Source organism: Onychostoma macrolepis, chromosome 16, assembly GCF_012432095.1.
Source record: "Onychostoma macrolepis isolate SWU-2019 chromosome 16, ASM1243209v1, whole genome shotgun sequence".
In the NCBI taxonomy this organism is placed as follows: Eukaryota; Metazoa; Chordata; class Actinopteri; order Cypriniformes; family Cyprinidae; genus Onychostoma; species Onychostoma macrolepis.
Window position 1 is genome coordinate 11,010,025 of NC_081170.1, and position 22,028 is coordinate 11,032,052.

The 22,028-nt window shown below is 36.6% G+C and overlaps 1 protein-coding gene across 10 annotated transcripts in view; it reads right to left on the bottom strand.

Moving 5' to 3' along the window:
- Nucleotides 1-1,331: 1,331 nt before the first annotated feature.
- Nucleotides 1,332-22,028, bottom strand: part of map7d1a (MAP7 domain containing 1a) — a 43,738-nt gene continuing 23,041 nt past the window's right edge. For 2 of the 10 annotated variants that reach the window (XM_058746862.1, XM_058746859.1), the window contains 15 exons: nucleotides 21,484-21,647; nucleotides 21,074-21,185; nucleotides 19,754-19,858; nucleotides 17,447-17,569; nucleotides 17,105-17,253; nucleotides 16,571-16,692; nucleotides 15,545-15,792; nucleotides 15,114-15,438; nucleotides 7,758-7,938; nucleotides 6,658-6,762; nucleotides 5,404-5,454; nucleotides 5,223-5,283; nucleotides 3,806-3,860; nucleotides 3,396-3,619; nucleotides 1,332-1,881 (listed from right to left, as the gene is read on the bottom strand). In XM_058746862.1, the coding sequence (XP_058602845.1) occupies nucleotides 1,871-1,881; nucleotides 3,396-3,619; nucleotides 3,806-3,860; nucleotides 5,223-5,283; nucleotides 5,404-5,454; nucleotides 6,658-6,762; nucleotides 7,758-7,938; nucleotides 15,114-15,438; nucleotides 15,545-15,792; nucleotides 16,571-16,692; nucleotides 17,105-17,253; nucleotides 17,447-17,569; nucleotides 19,754-19,858; nucleotides 21,074-21,185; nucleotides 21,484-21,647 (2,036 nt within the window). In that variant the 3' untranslated portion in view covers nucleotides 1,332-1,870. The remainder of the gene's footprint in view (nucleotides 1,882-3,395; nucleotides 3,620-3,805; nucleotides 3,861-5,222; nucleotides 5,284-5,403; nucleotides 5,455-6,657; nucleotides 6,763-7,757; nucleotides 7,939-15,113; nucleotides 15,439-15,544; nucleotides 15,793-16,570; nucleotides 16,693-17,104; nucleotides 17,254-17,446; nucleotides 17,570-19,753; nucleotides 19,859-21,073; nucleotides 21,186-21,483; nucleotides 21,648-22,028) is intronic. The other 8 variants (XM_058746867.1, XM_058746866.1, XM_058746865.1 and 5 more) reach the window with 7 other exon arrangements.

The window sequence follows — 22,028 nt, forward strand, 5'->3', positions numbered from 1 at the left end:
AGAGACATAAATCGAGGTGGTTTTAGATGTCATGCTATACAGATGGCAAGAGTGCTGAAGAATGTGCACAAAGGTCAGGGGTATGTGAGCTTGGCCGGGAGTTTGGTACAGGCATGTAACTCATGGCTCGATGGCCTTCTGGAAAAGCATAAGTAGGGACAGCTGAGCCATCTTGGACCTGGTTAGATTCCCCAAAAGGATATGCATTGCCTCCATATCACAGATCATTGCTATATCACTCAGATTTAAGCTGCAAATTCAGCAGTCTAAAGGAGGAGTTTTTCCCCCATTCAATTTAAATTGCACTGGACATTGACTGTTTGCATGACTGTTTTTCTTAACAAGGAAAAAACAATAATTCTAGTTTCATTCAAGATCTATTCTTCAATAAAATCTTAAGACCCATTCACAGTAAGGATGAGAACTATAACGATAACAATAAAGAAAGTTTTAAAGATAGCGGACTCCAAACTACAACTATAACGATAACAGCACAGAGGAACAATATCGTTAATTGGAATCACTTTCAAAATGGCTTTTCCCGGCTGATGAATGATAAAAGCAATGACAGTCAATCAGAACCCATTCTGCTTTAAAGAGCTTCAGGTGGCAGCTTTAAGGTGGCAGATGTCAGAATGGCAATGCATGCTTATAATAAACAGAATGACATTGTGAGTTGGTGTGGACGCCAATGTAGTTATAATGTTCTTAGTGTGAATGGGCCATTAATTTTTCTCATCACTAATTACTTCAAAATTACTCTGAATTATTGAGGGCGTCAGTAATATACACTCAGTTTCAGTTCCTCAGAATGGAGCATGATTGGAAACACTACACGAAATTACTATGCCAACAACCAGGGCCAATAGTTTGTGCTCTCACGGTCTAACAAAGTTCCAGAGTGGCTATAAATTGCCATCATTTGGAGTTAAATAGGACGCCTTTGGGTATTGGCGATCTGTTCCGTTTTATAAATAGGCATAAACTTGAAACAACAGGCATTTTACCAACAAGAAAACCAGGAATATTATGATAACGCTCTAACATAGAACATGTCAGTTAGTGACAACAGTTTCTTACAAAGATAAAGCCAAGCCATCTTTAAGGTTTAAAATTTAAAACAAACTTCAGGATTGCAGTTGCATGTGCATGCATGGTGAATCTGGCTGTTGATATATTTGGATATGACATTTCTTATGCAAGTAAGCACATGTTTACATCTGTATGCATTAATCTGGTACATCTATGGCATTAAAAATTATTTCACTATACAAGACGATATTAAATACATCTCTAGCATTAAAAACTCTGAAACAGTGCAGACATGGCGGTCCCTTTCATTCTGTTTTATTCACAGATCTTCTCTTGCAATTTACATTATTCACATACAACTGTACCCAGTAGTTACAATTCTCTTCAAGTTAAATAACTAAACATTGAAAAATAAAACACCCAAAGCACTTCTGCGTTCAACCCATAATAGCATGAATAACAACAAGGATAATTGTTTGTCACAAGCCTTTTTTAAAAACAAACAAAAAAAAAAAAACCTAACATTGTACTGTGGTGATCAGAGAGAGGCATGAATTTGTCTGCCATAAAGTGAGTGAGGTCAGGGTCTTGATAAATGGTGATTCCGGTGTACGTTGGCGTTTAGCTCAGCATGATTGTTGTGTAGCTTCCTTGTAATTTCCATCACGCACCATAAGAGAGGCTCTGATGGTGGGGTTGCTCTGTACAGTCTAAACAGAAGACAGTTTTTGGGTTTGGCACAGGTCTCTTGCATGCTGTGCTTCTTTCCACCGGGTCCCTCAGGCAGACGTTGATGAGGGACTCGCAGATTTAAGGCTTCATCCAACAGTTTATGACCTCAGAGGACCTCTGGAGGAAGAATATGGAGATTAGACATGTAAGTGTTTAAAGTATTACAAAATGTAATTAATTAATTAGATTTTTATAAATTAGGACACACTGCTTAGGTACTCAAAGCTCACAAAGGGATTTTTTCCAGATTTTTTTTCAGCATCCTGCGACATGAGCGTCACGTTTTTAAGACTCGGACTGTGTCCTTTTTAAAAGATAAATTAAAAAATGATTTAAACACCTATGTTTAAAATACCTGGATTTTAATAAACAGCATAATTATTAATATTAATTATTTAGATACACTACTGTTCGAAATATTGTTCTTTTTATTTTTTTTACTTTTATTCTGGAAGGATGCAATATATTGATCAAACGAGATATTAAAGAAATCAAAGAATCCTGAAAAAATGTATCAGTTTCCACAAAAATATTAAGCAGCACTAAGGTTTTCAACATTGATCATGTGACACTGAAGACTGGAGTAATGTATGCTGACGATCCCAGAAATAAATTACATTTAAAAATATATTCAAATAGAAAACAGTTCTTTTAAATTGCTATAATATTTCACAATATTACTATTTTTACTGTATTTTTAATCAAATATATTCAACCTTGGTGATCATGAGACAGTTCTTTTAACATTTTAAAATCTTACTGACCCAAAACTTTTGAACAGTAATGTAAAAAATGTTTTATACACAATTACAGTTTCATAATTAATAACTCAGGAACTTATGCCCATTCCTACTTTTAGCTGGTATAAGTAGGTTGCTTAGCTGGAACATGGTTGTTCCAGCAAGGTGCACAAAAAATGAGTGCTTTAGTCCTGAGAAAATGGATGTTTCTATCTTCGTACTCACATGATACGTCTATAATAATTCTATACCTAACATGAGATGAGGGTTGCGTTCCGGATATAGCAAAGCAAGGATCCTGGATATCACTTGGGATTAAAAATGTACATCTCAGTTTACGAGAGCTGGCATGGCATGAGGTAAACCCCCTTGTGTTTTCTTTGCGGATGATTAATGGTTGAAGGGCTGTCTGCAGGAGGACAGGTGGAGGTACGTGCTGAGGGGAGCGGGACCAAGTAATGCTGACCAGGCCGAGGGAAAGGGGAGTGAAGAGCTAAGCCAAGGGGTCCTGTTTCCAGTCTTGGGTGCCAGTGGGGCCAGATCAGGTCTTCATGACACCATTTCAGGAATCCAGCTCAGTGCCAGGCTCTTCACCCCGTTACCCCTGTCTGACGCACCCGCTGGGCAACATACAGCCACAATGACACCCGCACCTGAGACAACATTAACCCTCCAGGCGCAAAAAATGTCGGAAAGATGATGAAAATTACTCTTTCCCACCAAAAGAAACATTAATAGTTAAACGCACAAGAACTGTTAAAATGGACTTGTCTATACTGAACTTGTATATTGTCTAAGTATGCAAATTGACTATGCAAATTTATCACGGGTCACAATGCAGTCTAAGAAGAGATTTGACACTGAAATATTAGAAACTTTTTCGATGCTCACCAGCCACATGCTGAGGCTTAATGGGGCCTGTTTTCTTAAGGAATGATTCTCCGCTCTCAAAGGCCATGATTGGCTCATCGGGTCTGTCAATCTCTGATTTCTCCCGTCCATTGTTGTGATTGGACAGTTGAATGATCTCTTCGAAGTGAGACGCCTCCCCTTTTGCTGACAGGCCATTCTCGTGCTTGGAAGTCTGAACACCATTGACCACAAGAACGGACAGACTGCAAAAGAAAACAGATGGTTTAAATGAGCATTAAACCACTACAAATATAATCTATGTGAAAAATCTGAGTATCGCAAACACAATTAGCAAATAAAGCAATGTTTGCATCCCATGTGTTCAAGAAAACAAGACTGTCACCTCTGGGTAAACTGACAGAATATAAAAATGCAAACACAGGACTTACCTTTCGTTCACACCATCTTGTTTCAATGCCGAGCTTGGCTGGTAGTCAGCAGCTGCTAGGAAAAGACAGAATGTCATGCTAATAGTTTCTTAAAATGGCAATCTTGTTTGTTTTAGCGTTCCTTTGCCAAATCAATGTTCCTTTCCCAGATGGTTGTACAATTGACAGAATAAACATTTCAACAGTTCATCTGGAATCGTTTCTTGGATTCCCAGCGCTCATTGTATTTACAACAGCTAGTTAATACATGATACATAATAGGAGTTTGCTCTGAAAATGTCCTTTTGTATTTGTATTTACACTACCATTCAAGAGTTTGAAGGTCAGTAAGATTTATTTTTAATTAATACTTTTATTCAGCTAGGATGCATTAAATTGAACAAAAGTTACAAAGAATTGAGTAATGAAATGAATAATGTTTAATCTCTATTTAAGACAAATGCTGTTTTTCTGAATCTTCTATTTAAAAAATGTATAAGGTTTCCACAAAAAAAAAGAAATTAAAAATTAAGCAACGCTTTTATACATTGATAATAACAAATGTTTCTTGAACACAAAATCAGCATATTAGAATGATTTCTGAAGGATCATGTGGCACTGAAGACTGAAGTAATGACTAATTGCCATCACAGGAATAAATTATAAAAATACATTGAGAAAAAAAAAAAACAGTGTTTTAAAATGTAATAATATTTCACAATATTTAATAATATTAATGATACTTTTACTGTATTTTTGATCAAATTCGAATTTGAACGCCAGTGTATGTATTTTTAGTGGCTAATTAGAATAATACTAGCAGCTGGATGAAAGTAGACTTGATAGTCATTCATCCAGTTGGGGAAAAAAAAACAGCTACTGAGTGTCAAAGCTCTCCGTAAATAGACTGTGATGGATTCACCATGCCGCTGTGCCAATTTTCATACTCCATTACAGAAAGCACTGGTTTTGAACGGCAACAGGGATTCGACATGACGCAAGTAACAAGCAGTAGTGTGTACTACGTTTTGCACGCTATTCCTTCTCTGGCTGACTACATGGAGCAACAAATCCATCTCCCAACCTTGAGGAAATATTGCAGATATAAGCTTAATCTTAAAAAAGGGAGGTTTTGAAAGGGGTGTGGATGTGGGAACTTTTATTTATGCTTTTCCTAACAAGGGAAAATTATTTTGAAAGTTGGACACAAAGAAAAAAAAAAAAAAGAAGTACAATGACAGAGCCAGGGAAAACATTATGTGGGACTGACGTAAACGGGCTGTTGCTGACTCAAACAGATCTAAATAGAAATGTTCAAACAGTCCTGAACAAAGCACTGAATGCCAAATCCAACTAAAGTTTATTTGCAAGTATAGTGATATGAACACAATGTATACTAACATTCTTAAACCAACATCATTTTAAACTAACGACATACCTTTATTAATCTCAGAATCTGAAGCTTTTCCATTTACTTGAGGTGGAGATTTTGTGTCTTTCTGCATGAAGGAAAGGAAAGAAAAGAGCACAATTAGATTCTGAGCTCTTGAACCACAAGGGGAAATTGGAGCCTTGCTACTGCCGCAGTGAGGCCGTTTTAAATGAGAATGGCGCTGTACCTTGTCTCCTGCATCTGTTTTGCGTGTTCTTTTCATAATCTCCTCCAGACGCTAAAAACAATGCACATAAGAGACTAAAGTAAAGCATGGAAAATGTTTCAAGAGTTTCACAATCAAATTTAAACCTGGCAATAAACAAAGTTTTTGAACTTTGAAAAATGTAAAACAAAGAAACATGATGACCTAAAATGAAGAGGAAATATTTAAGATTCTGCACTATTTATAGGTTACTAATCAAGTAAGCAAACATTGTGACTCGTTGACCATGAAGCACAAGATATTCTTTGGATCATTCCCGAATCATGCTGCAGAACATGGTCATCAAGTTTCACACAAACTTGTGGAGTTCATTTAATATGTAATATTTAATATTTAGTTCATTTATATGTCTGTCTATGTAGCGCTGTGGTTTCAGATTTTTATTTATTTTATTTTATTTCAATAATGAATCTACATTATTCTCAATTCCAAATTGTACTGTTTACGGACATATATCTCTCTGGTCCTCTGTATCTCTTTTTGTATATATTTGTAATTAAAATTATGTACTAAATTATAAAAAAAATGTAATATAATTTAATTAATTTAATTTAATTATTCCACATCATTCCAAAAGGTGATTTTTACTTTTATCGATAGATATCTGTCTGGTTCATTATATATATCTTTCAAAGTTTCAAAATCAGAAACTGCAGCTTTAAGCAGTCCAAAAGACAGTGACAGGTGTTTATTGAATTCGAAGAAACACTACAGTGTGTCAAGCTCAGAGGACATTGTGTCTTCCAAAAATCCCACCATGAGCTGAGGACAGTTGGGTCATGGCTCTAATGCAGCCCTGATAAACTGACTTATAGCGGGACGTAGTGTCCTGGTGGGGTAATACTACTGGAACAGAGTGTACGAGGCTTTCCTCCACTAAACAAGTTCACAGAACAGGATCAGGAGGTGCATGTCAAGGTGTTGTATGATTTATGGCAGATGCATGAATCTCGAGAGCTTGCACTTCACTATTATCTTACATAGTCACCTTGAAAACGTATTTTATTTTGCTCCATCACATTCTGTGCCTGAAAGCAACTGTGGGCATGTGTGACTAGTTAGGAGAGGAAATGAAAGGATTTAAATAGGCTGCTGAGTTTTCAGTTTGTGAAGATATGCAAACAGTTCCCTGTAATATGGGTTTTAAAGATGCATAATGATTTCAAAATGACCTCATAAAGAAAAATATACGTGTGAGATGGAAACCCTTCTGACCTTCTTTCTCTCCAGCCTCTCCTGCTCCTCCTTCTGGAAGTGTTTCTCTCTCTCCAGTCGCTGTTTCTCGGCCTCCTCTCGGGCCTTTGCTTCAGCCTCCTCTTTCTACAGACACAATGATCGTATGATCAGATTCACACTGAACACAACTTCTTCTGCAGTCATTCATTCATTTGCAGCTGATGACATTTTATCCAATGAATTCCTATGATTTTTTTTATTGTTATTATTTACGATTAGTGGTTGAGTTTCTTTTTAAATATTTTTAATGAAATACCAGTTACTTTAGTTTAGCTGATGAAACATTAACATTAATATTAATATAACTAGTAAATTCTATGATCGCTATAGAAATTTCCATGACTTTTTGATATTTTATTAATATCTATGGTTTCTCCAGGCCTTGAATTAAAAATCACAAAATGTCTTTATATTTCCTTGTTTTCCATGACTGTCGGAACTCAGATACCTACTTAATATCTATTTAAATACCGTTTTGAACACCAGGTGGTGGTAAAACCTCAAAAATGCTACTATACTAAATGGCACAGTTGATATAAATGCATTCCTAGAAGACATACTTGTGTAGCATTTTTTGTCTCATCATCCCTACAAAATGAGGATACAAGTGCATGCTCATATTTTACAGCATTTCATAGAAAATTTAAGTCATAAGGATCAAACCCAAAGATCAGTGTTGTTACTGATAAGTAAAATTAAAACTGTTAAAAATAATTTTTGCCAATAGAATATAATTGAAATAAAGCTGAAAAAATAAAATTAAATGAAACTTAAATATTGTAAAAATATATATATAAAAACTCATAACAAAATTACTAAAACATAAATATTAGTAAACAATATAATAGCATACAAATGGCACTGATCAGGACACAACCTAGGCCAGATCTGAACCCATGTCTCCCATATGAGCACCCCGGCTCGACATGTCTTGAGCATGTGCACTAAGTGCCAGGCCATGGTTCTGATGCAACCAAGCAATTCAGTATTCAGTACTGGAAAGTCCATATATGTACTGTACATGACTGTCATGAGTGAAGTGCGTTGCTTAGGATTCTGGGAAATGCAGCATTTCTGACCTGTTTCTGAAGGCGCTCGTTCTCTTCTTGTTCGATTTTGGCTCTTTCCTGTGCCTCCTTCTCGTCCTGCAGGCGTTGAGCCTCCTCTCTTAACTTCTCCTGCTCCGCCATGAGCTGCGCCTCCTCCTCCCTGCGCCTCCTCTCCACCACCTCCTGTGCTAGCCTCTCCTCACGCTGAAGCCTGTGTGATGGAGGACAGTCAGACATTATACACACGTAAGATAAAAAAGTCCCTTCAGGTAGCATTAAACATTGAACTTTGTGAATTATTGAAAAAAAAAAAAAAAGGGCATGGAATGGAAGTATACTTCGGTGTCTCTTGCAAAATTGATCATTTTGCTGTGGCTGGAAACATGAAACTTTAAATTGCAGATATGGTCTAAGCAAAATGCAAAGTGGATGGAGAGTGTGAATCAGTAAATCTTTTTAGTCATGACCAAAATATCTGCACCCCTAGTTACCAGCGGCACTGGAGCATAAACAGTGTGGAACTCTCATGCTGTTGCCCAAGTCCCTTTTGGCTCATAAATGTGCTAAACTCATAAACTGTCACTGAGGACACCAGACGTCAACAGCTCCACACCACAGAGGCTATTCCTGGAGCACAGCCTGATGGAGCAGGAACGTGTGTTAGCTGAGGTGGAGTTTGGCTTTGACGGTAGGGATACAAAGGGTCAAAAGTTTAAAAAGTTAACATTTTATAGGGATTAAACTGTTGTCTTGCCTCTTTATTAGACAGATATAGTGGAAATGACAGATAGTTATTGGTGTGATAAAAGTGGAATGGGATCAGTGCATGTTGCAAGCTGGACTCAAACCAACATGTGAGCCTATCTGCTGCATTATGGAGTTTGTGTTGGGGAATGGGCAGTCCATTTAAATTTCAAGTGAAAATGTGGATGCGATCATTTTTAAATAATTGAATAAAATAAAAATTATATATTATATTTATATTTATATTTATATATATATATATATATATATATATATATATATATATATATATATATATATATGTGCTGTGTTCGATACATCGACACGTCAATGTATCGTCACAGAGATTACGATTGTGGCACGTGTGCAGCAGTGGGCCACGCTTAATTTTAATACAAGAACACCGTTTAAAATGGAGTAGAAAAGTACGAGGTTTCTAAAAAAATTAAAAATGAATAGAGCATTATATTATAGGCTATAGGCTACAAGAGCATTATATTATAGGCTATAGGCTACAACAAGGTTTAATCTGGCCGCAGAGGAAAATAACCTGGGTTGCCTGATATAATGAGGATATAACTTCAATACTCTATTATCAGAAAAGTGTAATTCATCAACTGTTCATTTATGAGAGAGAGAGAGAGAGGTTGTGTATGTATGAATTACCACCGTTTTGCCGTGTTTCTCCATTAACAGTGAAGCTGTGGCTTAATTCCTTTAGAAACGATGTTACCAGCTCCTTGTTGAGAAAGATAATGTAGCTCTTAAGCGATTAAGCCATTTTATTGATAAAATTGCGGTGCAGCGCTAAAAAGTTTGTTCCTGAATGTCTGTGGTCGCAACGTGATCTGTGTGAGTGAATGTGTGTGCTTGAGACAGTGAAGACAGCGCATTAGTTTACTCTTCTAATTCTTTTTTTTTTTTTATATATATATACCGAGAGTGCGTTCATTTGTGCAATGATAACCTACCAGCAATGCTCTGCCAATAGTTAGCAACGGCCCTATAGTATGCAGTGTTTAATAAACAGCTGTTTTACAAAATTATTCTGAGGTGAAATTCAGTGCAGTCCTGTATTGTGATACGTATCATATCGTGACTTTGCTGGTGATACACAGCCCTAATAAATATAAATATAAAGATATATATATATATATATATATAGATAGATAGATAGATAGATAGATAGATAGATATATATATATATATGTGTGCTGTGTTCGATACATCGATACGTCAATGTATCGTCACAGAGATTACATATTGTGGCACATGTGCAGCAGTGGGCCACGCTTAATTTGAATACAAGAACACCGTTTAAAATGGAGTAGAAAAGTATGAGGTTTCTAAAAAAATAAAAAATGAATAGAGCATTATATTATAGGCTATAGGTTACAAGAGCATTATATTATATTATATTATAATATAGCGATGGCGGATCGGGCGTGTCGCGGTTCAACTGCTCTTGGGCCTAGTCGACTTGGAATCAAACCAAGATTAAAACCTACGATCTATGAGACTGTGGATGGTAAAATAATCGTAGAGGATGAATTTCTTAATTTCCTCTCGATTAAAATAAAAACGATGAGCCAGGATCAAATAATTCTGGTTGCTTCGAATACTTTTGATTCTGAGTGGATAGAATCATCGAAAAAACTGCTGTTTGAGCTCTGTCCGGGCACTAAGCAACGGTGCGTGGCATGTAAAGGCAGTCAGAAAGATGTAAATAATATAAAAAGTTGTTTGAAAGTGCTCAATGAGTGTGGCGAAAACATTCCCAGATTTGTGTCACACTTCTTGGATGAGTTACCACCTGTAACATTTAACAATGTGGATGTGTCAAGCCTGCTCTGTAAGATGGAGTGTCTGCACAGTGAGGTGAACGCGATACGGCATGCAGTAAACTTACAGGCAGATATTGGGGAAGATCTACGTGCTGTTACTACGATCATTGATAACAGAGTGACTAATGTGGAGAGGCGGCTAGAAATAAGCCGTAAAGGAGGGCATGGTTTGGATTCACTGTGCGAGCTTAAAAATGCATGTGTGGAAGAAACGACAGACACCCCCACTGTGGAATATGATGTGGGCCTGGAGGTGACTGCAAGTGGACCGGGATCTTCGGTGGAGGAGTCTACTTCCATGACATCGGAAGTGCAACGGAAATCATCAGAATGGAGTCTGGTAGTGAAACACGGCAGACCCAAGAGGAATTATGTGGATGGTCAAACACCTCCGACTAAACAGCGAGCTGGTAAAGCTAAACAAAGGATGTCTAAGCCAATTATTGGTACAGGGGCACGAGGGAATATAAGTGTGGTGCGGACGAAGCTGGTAAGTGTGTTTGCTACCAAATTTACTCCAGATCTTAACGCTGAAACTTTGTCAAACTATCTTAAAGAAAAGCTTGGCGAGAGGTGAATTGCCAACGCATTGTCACTATGAACAATAGATACAGTTCATTTAAAGTGAGTGCTGAGTGTATTAATGTGGCGGAGATGTACAGCCCGGAGCTGTGGCCTGAAGGCTCCATTGTTCGTCGTTATTATGAGCCACGCAAAGTGAGAGCGTTGGGGGCTGATATAGCTGCCTCCACGTCAGGTTCATCTGTGTCTGAGGAGGCTGCTGCCGCAGTGTGCTCTTGATCTGAATATGCGGATTATATCCTATAACTGCCGTGGACTGCGAGTCGGTGACAGTGTTGGGGATAGGGCCCGACGCACTGTAGTTGATAGTCTGTTGCAAAATTGTGATATCCTGTGCTTGCAAGAAACTTTTTTATCCAAACAGGATTTGGGAAAATTGAACTCTTTTAATGACAATTTTCATGGTGCTGGCTCATCTACAACTGATCTTACTATGGGTATAGTGAGAGGAAGGATATCGGTGGTGTGGCTACCTTGTGGCACAAAAAGTTGGACTCGGTGATAAATATCATTAAGGTTGATGTCGATTGGTGTTTTGCTGTACGGATAAGTTGCTCTAGTAAAGAGTTAGTTATCCTTAATGTATATGCACCATATGAATGTCAACAAAATGAGGATGAATATTTAAATAGATTTGCTTTTATTTGCTCTTTTATTAATGAAAATAATTTTGCAAGTGTTTTGGTGGTTGGGGACTTGAATGCAGATCTTACTGACAAATCTTCTATGTTTGCTAAGCATATGCTGCATTTTTGTGTTGATAATAATTTTAAGTTATCTAGTAAATTGTTGTTACCTATGGACAGTTATACTTATATAAGTGAAGCCTGGCATACAACTTCATGGCTTGATCATTGTATTAGTACAGCTGAGGCTCATGATACCATACAGTCAATGACAATTTTATATGGGGAATCTATATCTGATCATGTACCATTCTTAATGCTTGTTGATTTTGAAAGTTTGCCCGAAATGAAATATGACTGTAAGAGGGCTGCTTTGGGAAAATTAGATTGGTCTAAACTTACTGATGAAGATATTAAAACATATTATGTGAAAACGGACACTCTGTTGAACAAGGTGGTATTACCCAGAGATGCAATCATGTGTACAGATGTGAATTGTAATGTCACTTCCCATGGTACAGCCTTTTGTGATATGTATGATGATATTGTGAGAATTGTGCAAGAGGCTAGTAGAACATATCTTATTTGTCCTGAAAAGAAATATCATAGTAAGCCAGGGTGGAAAAAGTATGTATCAGCATACCATAAAAAAGCAAAGGAGGCATTTAAGGCATGGGATTTAGTTGGTAGGCCCAGACAAGGTGCACTTTTGGACCAGAAAAAGTTAACTAATGCCAAGTATAAATATGCAGTTCGTTATATTTGTAAACATGAACAAGTGATGAGAGCTGATTCAATGGCAGAAAATCTACTTTGTAATAATGTGAATGCTTTCTGGAAGGATGTAAGAGCAATAAATCGGAGTAATGTGACATTACCAAGCTCTATTGAGGGTGTCACGGAGCTGAGAATATAGCAGAGTTGTGGAGACAACATTATTCTACTCTGTTTAATTGTGTAAAGAGTGAGCGACGTAAAGTGGAAGTTGTCTCTATGGATACCGGGAGTATTACAACAAATGAGGTTTATCAAGCAATAATTCAGCTTAAAGACAGGAAAACTGGTGGTTTAGATAAAATAACTGCTGAACACCTAAAATTTGCGAGCCCTAGACTTCTGGTTCTTCTCGCAATTTGTTTTACTGGTTTTATGATACATGGGCTGCCAGAGTCTATGTTGTCAGTCACCTTGTTGCCGGTTATTAAGGATAAGGCTGGCAAGGTAGGTAGTTTGGATAACTATAGACCAATTGCTTTAGTAAGTGTTGTGTCAAAGGTTTTGGAAAGAATTATATTAGATCGATTAGGTGTTTATCTTGATACCACTGATAATCAGTTTGGTTTTAAGGCTCACCATAGTACTGATTTGTGTATATATGCTCTGAAGGAAGTAGTAGAACTGTATAAAAGACAAAATTCCACTGTTATAATCGGCTTCATTGATGCTTCTAAAGCTTTCGATAGAGTTAATCATCAAAAGTTGTTCAGTAAACTAAGACAAAGGGTGTACCTAATAGCATATTAAGAATTTTGACATATTGGTACACTAATCAAAGTATGCAGATAAAGTGGGATAATTGTGTCTCAAATTCATTTAGAGTAAGTAATGGAGTGCGGCAAGGAGGTTTACTCTCACCAGCTCTTTTAATGTTTATATGAATGAACTGTCAGAAGAATTAAGTGACTGTAGGACTGGATGTATGCTTGGTAATACCACAGTCAATCACTATATGTATGCTGACGATTTAGTTGTTTTTCCCCAAGTAGTGTTGGTTTTCAACAGTTGCTTAATATTTGTTCTGATTATGGGATTAGATATGATGTGCAATACAATACAAAAAGAGTGTTGCCATGATATGTAGAACCAAAGAACATAGAGATTTGAATTTCCCAGAATTTTATTTATCAGGGCAAGTTTTAAATGTATGTACTACAGTAAAATATTTAGGACATATCATTAATAATGAAATGAGTGATGATGATGATATGTATAGGCAACGCCGTAGTTATATGCTCAAGCAAATATGTTGGTGAGAAAATTTTATATGTGTTCAGATCAGGTAAAGATAAACCTTTTAGAGCATATTGTACTTCTTTGTATACTGCTCCTTTGTGGGTTAAGTTTAAGAAAGAGAGTCTATGTAAGCTTCAGGTTGCATACAATGATTGTATGAGGATTCTGCTGAAAAAACCAAGATGGAGCAGTGCAAGTGAACTATTCTGTAAGGCAAGAGTACAGTCATTCCCTGCTTTAAGGAGAAAATTGATGTATAAATTTATTTGTCGCCTGGATGTTTCACATAATAATATTATAATGTTGTTGTCAAATCCTGGGCTTACTGATGTGCGATATCAGTCCTCCATGAGGACCTATTGGGATAACTGTCTTTTTTAATGTGTAATTGTTTTGGGTTGTAGTGTGTGTTTCTTGCTAATGGACCTTGAGTCTGGAAATAAAGTTGTAATAATAATAATAATAATAATAATAATAATAATATATACACACACACACACACACACACATTTATATACACACACACGCATACATACATATACACATATATATACACACATACACTCAAAAGTTTGGGATCAGTAAGATTTTTTATGTTTTTTAAGGGAGTCTCTTCTGCTCATCAAGGCTGTATTTATTTGATCAAAAATACAGAAAAAACAGTAATATTGTGAAATCTTATTGCAATTTCTAATATTGGTTTTCTATTTTAATATACTTTAAAATAGAATTTATTTCTGTGACGCAGCACTGAATTTTTAGAACCATTACTCAAGTCTTCAGTGTCACACATTCCTTCAGAAATCATTCTAATATGCTGATTTATTATGAGTGTTGAAACTGTTGTGCTGCTTCATATTGTTTTATGGAACATGTGATACTTTTTTCTTTGATTCTTTGATGAATACAAAGTTAAAAAGAGCAGCATTTGTTCAAAATATAAATCTTTTCTAACAATATAAGTCTTTACTATGAATTATTATTAATTTAACAAATCCCTCCTGAATAAAAGTACTAATTTCTTTAAAAAAAAAATGTACTGACCCCAAACTTTTGAATAGCATTGTATATTGTAACACAAAATTTCTTTTTTAAATAAATGCTGTTCTTTTAAACTTTTTATTACTCAGAGAATCCTAAAAAAAATATGACAGGTCACAAACAAATATGAAGCAGCACAATGGTTTCCAACATTGATTATAAATCAGCATATTAGAATGATTTCTGAAGGATCATGTGACACTGACGACTGGAGCAATGATGCTGAAAATTCAGCTTTGATCACAGAAATATTATACATTAAATTGTAATAATATTTCACAAAATAACTTTTTTTTTCTATATTTTTGATCAAACAGATACAGCCTTGATGAGCAGAAGAAACTTCTTTAAAAAAAAAAAACAAAGTCTTACTGATCCCAAACTTTGGGGCTGCACACAGACACACAGTGTGTATATACAGTATGTATATATATATATATATATATATATATATATATATATATATATATATATATATATATATATATATTTTTTTTAATATTAAATAAAAATTAAATTAATATAAAATAGGTAACCTTTCTATCTCCTGCTGTTCTTTACGTTCTTGCTCTTCCTTCTCTCTCTGTTCACGGGCCTGTCGTCTTTTTTCAGCCAGGATGCGGGTGGCTTCCTCTGGGTTATTGGTGCCAGCCATGGGTTTGCCCGGAGAAGGAGCTGGAGAAGCCACCTGTGGGAGAGCAGGGACTACAGAGGACTCCTCGGGGACAGAGGGAGCAGAAACCGTCATGATTGGTGCACTTGCAACAGGGGGCGTGTCCAGAACAGATGACAGGACAATGGAGGGGACAGGAGACGAGGCTGGAGAAAACACAGAGAAACGAAGTGGGGAAAAAATGAGGACTGGAGGGAGGGAAAAAAAAAAGTGTAAAATAAACAAACTTGCATGTTTTAATGGAAAAACTCCTGTTAAAAGAGAATCATATGGCAACACCACAATCATCCTTACCACACTCACTCTTTGGTTCTTCAGGTGTAGCAGGCCTGCGGATCTCTTTGACCCGCTCTATGGCGGCAGGCGAGGCAGTGCGGGTCTCCACGCGGGCAGGGGTCCTGGCCCTCTTGGGTCTGGCTTTAGGAGTGCTTGGACTCGCTCGTGCTGAGGGAGGTTTGGGAGATACTGCAGGACTGGGGGAGGACGCTCGGCCTTTGGGCGTCACAGGAGACGCAGATCTCAGTTTGGACACTGGACTCGGACTAGAAACATGAAAAGTAACTCAATTTAATGCTAAGCTGGAAAAATGTATTATACAACATGTTTTTGTTTGTTTGTTTGTTATCGTCTTAATGCCATTCCAGCATCTATGGCTATATTCATGGTGAGAACCAGTTAATCCATACACAAGTCTATCTTATACACAAATCTGTCTTACACACAAGTTGGGGGAGGGACTAATACAACATGTTCACAGCAGGGACAAGAACATGACCTAAAATGCAGCCTGATATTTCATAATGTCCTAGAAGTAGATAAATGATGATTAAACAAATTAAACCACATAAAAGCACCTTTGAAACTAAAGCTAAACTATATATCTATCTAGCATAACTTGAAACTTAACTATGATTTCTGGCTACTACAAAAAGGTAAAATGTTTAGTCAGAGACAGCATTACATAACACAGCTTTGGTTTAACAGAATTAGAAAATGCTCAGGGCAAAAAGGTCCATTAAAAAGCTTCTATTGTATCTTCTTTTTGAATGTGAAAGGCAGTGCTTCCAGATTATGAGCATCTAAAACGGTTTAGATGTTTCTAAGACGTTTTCACTCTGACCAGAACCTGAAATGATCTAAGAATTTGATCGATCTATCTATCTATCTATCTATCTATCTATCTATCTATCTATCTATCTATCTATCTATCTATCTATCTATCTTTAAATTTTGTAAGAATAAAACAATCCAAATTAATCTTTAAAATTAAATTTAGGTTATAGGTTTAGATGTTATATTGCTAGATTACAGTCATCTTACCTGGACTCTATCCTGGTTTTCATTGAAGGCATGGACTGTCTCTTCTTCAGCACCTTCTCTTTGGTGATGGTACTCTTCTCCTTTTCATTTTCTCTCTCCTTTTCTTTCTTATCCTTCCTCATCTTTTGAAAAAAGATAAGACAAAAATTAAAGACAGTGACTCACAAGCAGGTGTAAGATTTTGTTACCTCTAAATTTTAATTTCTCATTTAAATGTCTATTTGATCAGATGATATTGCCCTCACAGTATCTGCTGTTTTTTTTAGTTCTAAAGTGCATTGTTGTAAGAATGGCCAATTTAATAATATTAATGATTACATTAACAAGGCAACATTAACATGTTTCATAATGAAGATTAGTGCTGTACGGGTACATGAGACAAAAAAGGTTGGAAATCAAGACTTGGATATATGGATTCATGGACGTGTGGATGAATGATGAATTTCTCACCTCCTCTTATATCACAGCAAAATATGATATAACAGGCAGGATGGATGGAGTATAAGAAAGATGCAGAGTGAAAGGGAGTCTTACATGACTAACAGGTGTGGAGTCTCGTCTGCGCTGGGCGATATCGGGCGTGCTGGTGGTGACCCTCCAGCGCTCAGAGCAGCGGTGATATGGCCGATGAGCACACGCTGAGAGAGGGCTGGCAGACACCGAGCGCGGACACAACGGAGACTCTGCATGAAAGAACACACATTTAAATCCCTATTTGCAGCATATAGAACAGAAAAAGGTCATGCTGTTTTTTTCTGACTTGTACAGGCCCTAAAAATAGAAGAATACTGCAAATTAGTGTTTAAAAAGACTTTGCTAAAAGACTGAGGCTAATCACAAATGTAAAGGGTACTATGATTATATCTTGTCACTCACGGGCATCTCTGGAGTTGTTCAGCACACTGGCAGCACTGCGACTACGAGCCAAGAAGGAGAGAGTGGGCGTCATCAGCCTGTCCACAATGCTGCTCTCCCAGGGACTCAGCTGCATGCTACGAGCTGCAAGAAAAGAATAAAAATGAGTTCCTATTGAAATATATCTCCTTTCCCAACACACAACAGTTGCGTTCAACAGCATTATAATTTTTTATAATGATAAGATCATGGCAATGACAAACAATTGTGTTTGTCTCCCTTGCTGTCAATAGGGTTGAAGGTGAGCCCGCGTGAGGATTTCACAACACTGCCACATGCTAGAAAAGCCAGTAAAGATGAACAGTAAACAAGCCCAAAAAAGACATTTTGTGAGAATTAGCTAAAGTTTGAAACGTACTGAAAGAAGAATTCATCTAAAAATAAGAATTCTGCAATTGATTCACCCTAATGTTGCTACAAATCAGTGTCATATGGACTTTTTTTTGTGGTTTTTCACTATAAACTGTCATCAAAATATCAAATTGTGTGTTTCACTGAAGAAAGAAAGTCATACAGGTTCGCAACAAGTAAATGATAATAGAATTTTTCATTTTTTGGGTGAACTATTACACAAAAGGACAAAGAAATGAATAAAACGTGTTTATGTATGTAAAAAAAACAACAATGATAAAACACTACAATAAAACTTTACACTTACCAAAAATAAACATCATTGGTAATTCTGAGAAACAGTTACATCACATTCTCAACAGTGTTATTTTAAGTAATATTTAGATTTCATTTTAAAATGTTGGGTTTTCAGTTTAATTTAAGATTTTTGGTATATTTTTATCAACAAAAAAAAGGTCTAATTTTTATTATTTTTTTTAAAATTCTCTCTCTATATTTATTGAATTTTCATCAATTACATTTATTTTAGTTTTAGCCGTTTTAGTATTTCAAATTAAACTACACAAAAACTACAATAACCCTAATTCTAAACTTATGTGATTTTCAAGAGAAAAGAAAAAGGGGAAACAAGAAAGAGCCCCAGGTAAATGCGAAAAGCAAGAGCACAAGAACAATTAGGGGCTAGACAGGCATTTTAGAAAGAGAGATCGAGAGAGATATTGCCCATAGCTGAACATTCATCAGAACTCTGTAGTAAAGTCTCTGCTCATGGAAAACTTCCCAGACTCGATTAGCTGTCTCAGCACTAAGCATGAACTCTACTTTCTGCTCTACTCCATCTATTGTTTTAGGGTGCACTCACAAATAGTGTGTGCCCTACTTACGATTGAGTACATCCAATAAAAGAAGCACCAGCTATTTTTGGGAAAGAAATAATCAACTAGACCTCAATTCACTGAAAAATGGCCCTTCTGTGTGGAACGTAAAACCATCAACACATTTCTCTTTTTGAATAATGTTCAGACACTTACAATGTATAAATGTCAACAAAACATCAAAACAATGGACAGTGACTTCAAAGAAATATAGCACAAGCACACTTCATTTCAGATGTTAGGTTTTAAAAGATAAAATGGTAACACTTTACAATAAGCTTCAATTCTTTAACATTAGTTAATGCATTAGGGAAAACCAACTAAGAAACATGTTTACTATAATTTTATTATATTTATTAATTTATACAGTTTGAATGCAATTTAAAAATAAAATAAAAATATTCAAATGTAATTCAAATCAAACCTAGATTAATAAAAGAATGTAAAACTTAATTTATGATACCTAATGCTTTAACCAACATCATTAACAAACCATATTGGTAAGGTGTTACCTATAAAACAATACATAATATTGTTCAAACAGACAAGCATTTGGACACTTAGAAAATAATAGTTTTTTTTTTTTTTAAGTTCTAGCATGAATTTTTTATTCTGTAAAATTCATACATTTTAAGCGTGGTGTAAATGTCCAAATACTTTCTGGGACCACTGTATCATCATGCATCATATGCAGGTGAAGGTATGGAGAAGTATGCAAGTATTCACCTTTAAAGAAGTTACATCAAGAAGGAACAGAGAAAACCACCACCAAAAATAACAAAACAAAAACAGAACACCACTGAATACGGTTGACAGTGAAAGACGATGAAGATTTAAAAATTCAAATTTGGTCAAACTGAAGACACTGACGAGGAGACGGTTTGGAAGGAGGGAATGATTGAATGATCACGGAGGACGAGCAGGTGATTGGTCTCAAGGGAGAAATCAAAGGTAGTGGGATAATATGGAAACTCATAATTATGTGAAGGGAGGAGCCTATGAAGACGTAAAGGAGGGGCTAGATCCGGAGGCATGTCCTTACTTCTGCTAGGGGACGTCCAGAGAGTGGCAGAAGATTTGGAGAGCCGCTTGTTTATGACTGAATCCACATGTTTGGGCAGGTTGACCGCTGATATTGAGCATCTGCCTGTAAAATCCAGAGAACACCGCATACACAATGCTGAGGGGACCAAGGCGGAACGATGGGGGGCAGTCAAAAAATTAACCACAAATCCCTTAAACAAACAAAACCACAGCCACTGATATATAGGACAAGTAAACAAATAGATCAAGATATACCTTAAAACTACTGTTTGAGCAGCCAAAGATGGTTATCTGTATCCTGGATAACCACTGTTATGTTTGCAGTGTCTGAATATTAACTCAATTGCTATTTTTATTGAGTTGGGCTGCTCAATGACAGAATCTACAGACTTTATAATGGGGTCACCGCCTCTTAAGGCACCATCAGAGACTGCAATGACTGTGCACAACTTTTGGAAGGGGAAAAACTAAATTAAGTCAGTTAGAAAATAAGATCCTTGGAGAAACAGCATTGGTTAGCCTATAAATTGAGGTCTTGAGTCCTGGGGGAAGTGGTAGAAAGCTCCATTGAAGTTCATTACCCTATTTCCAAGCCTTCTCAGTAAGTCATTTCACCTTCTGTTATATACGGACCCATAAAATACACAAAGGTGTAACTGAAGATTATAAAGATCTTTTGAGTTTTTGTACATTTTCACCATTTAAGGAATAACAGGCCTAAATTCTTAGCAAAAAATAAAAAAAAATCTAAACAAGGGAAACGTGCACCTTCTGAGTGACTCTTGTGGGGCACAAAACTTACTAAAACTAATACTAAGAAAGGATACTGTGGTAAAGCGTTTGCAGATCTCAGTTAGTATTTGCATTTGTCTAGGTGTACATTAAAGTCCCTATGATCCCCAGAAGCAAAGCAACTGATCTCTTGTTTATTATCATATTAGTAAAAAGCGTTTAGTCTGGCTTGAGCAAAAGGGCTTGAGCGAGGCTTTTTTTGCAACATATAAGAAACCATCTAATGTGAAAAGTCTAAGAAACTAGAGAACCTGATACCTTTCCTTTACATGGAACTGGAACACAGACATTTATTCTCTTTTTATTGTGTATTCTTAAGCATTTTATGTGCAAAAATGACAAAAAGAGAGAGAATTATTTTATATGCATCAGTCTCAGTAAACTCCATCACAATCACCTCCGAAGACAATCCCGCTTATTCTTTTCTTAACATGGATGACGAATGCAGTTAATATGAAAAGGAACCAGAAGCAATACCTACAGGTACAGTTTTTGTGTTTATGTAAGTGCATCTTATGTAACTCACTCTGGCTTTGGCTGGAGTTGCCACTCAAGCCTCCGGCCCAGGACCATCTCTGCTGCCGAATCTCTGCCCATGTCTTCTTACCAGACCTCTGGATGGCCGCCTCATACCGCTCCTGAACAATAAATGAATAAACAAATGAATAAATAAATGAATGCCAATATACAGTAAGTGTCACTTTAAAATTTAACATAAGTGTAGCAAACACTTTATATAGCACATTTAGATATACAGTAACGGGCACTAGAAGGAACAAAGGAGAATGGTATTGATCTTTTAAAGGGGAAAACTCTTTTAAAACATCTAGCATTACTCAGAGAGCTGAAAGGGAAAACAATGCCTGGCACAGTGTTTAAAATGAGAAGAACAGGTTGTGTCATTTGGGTTTGCACTGAACACCACTAATTTCTCACCTTGTTCTTCTCAAGTTTTTGTTTCTGTCTCTCCTCCAGCTCTGAGCGGCGCCTCTCTGCTTTCAGCCGCTGCTCCTCCAGCTTCCTCCTCCGCTCCTCCAGCTGTTGTTCCCGCACCTGCCGTGCCCGTTCCTCCTTCTCCAGCCACTGAGACTTTTTAGTAGCTACATGATAGAGAGGAAGAGCCTGTTAGCTACCAAAACCAGGCCAGCGTGTTGACCTTCAGTCATCAGTGTTTGAACAGAATTCAGACACCCATCATTCACAATTTCTAATGCATGTTCAATTATTAGATATTTAATCATGTTTTTGCCAATCAGCAAGAGTGAAACCCTCTCAGGTCCATTTTACCATATTAAACTGAACTGATTTTCTGGGTTCGGAATGACACAAGGGTGAGAAAATAAAAAATTTGTATTTTTGGGTGAACGATCATTTTAACAGACTACAGTAAGATTTTTTTTAAAGTTCTTGAAAGAAGTATCTTATGATCACCAAGGTTACATTTATTTGATCGTAAGTACAGTAAAATAGTAATATTGTGA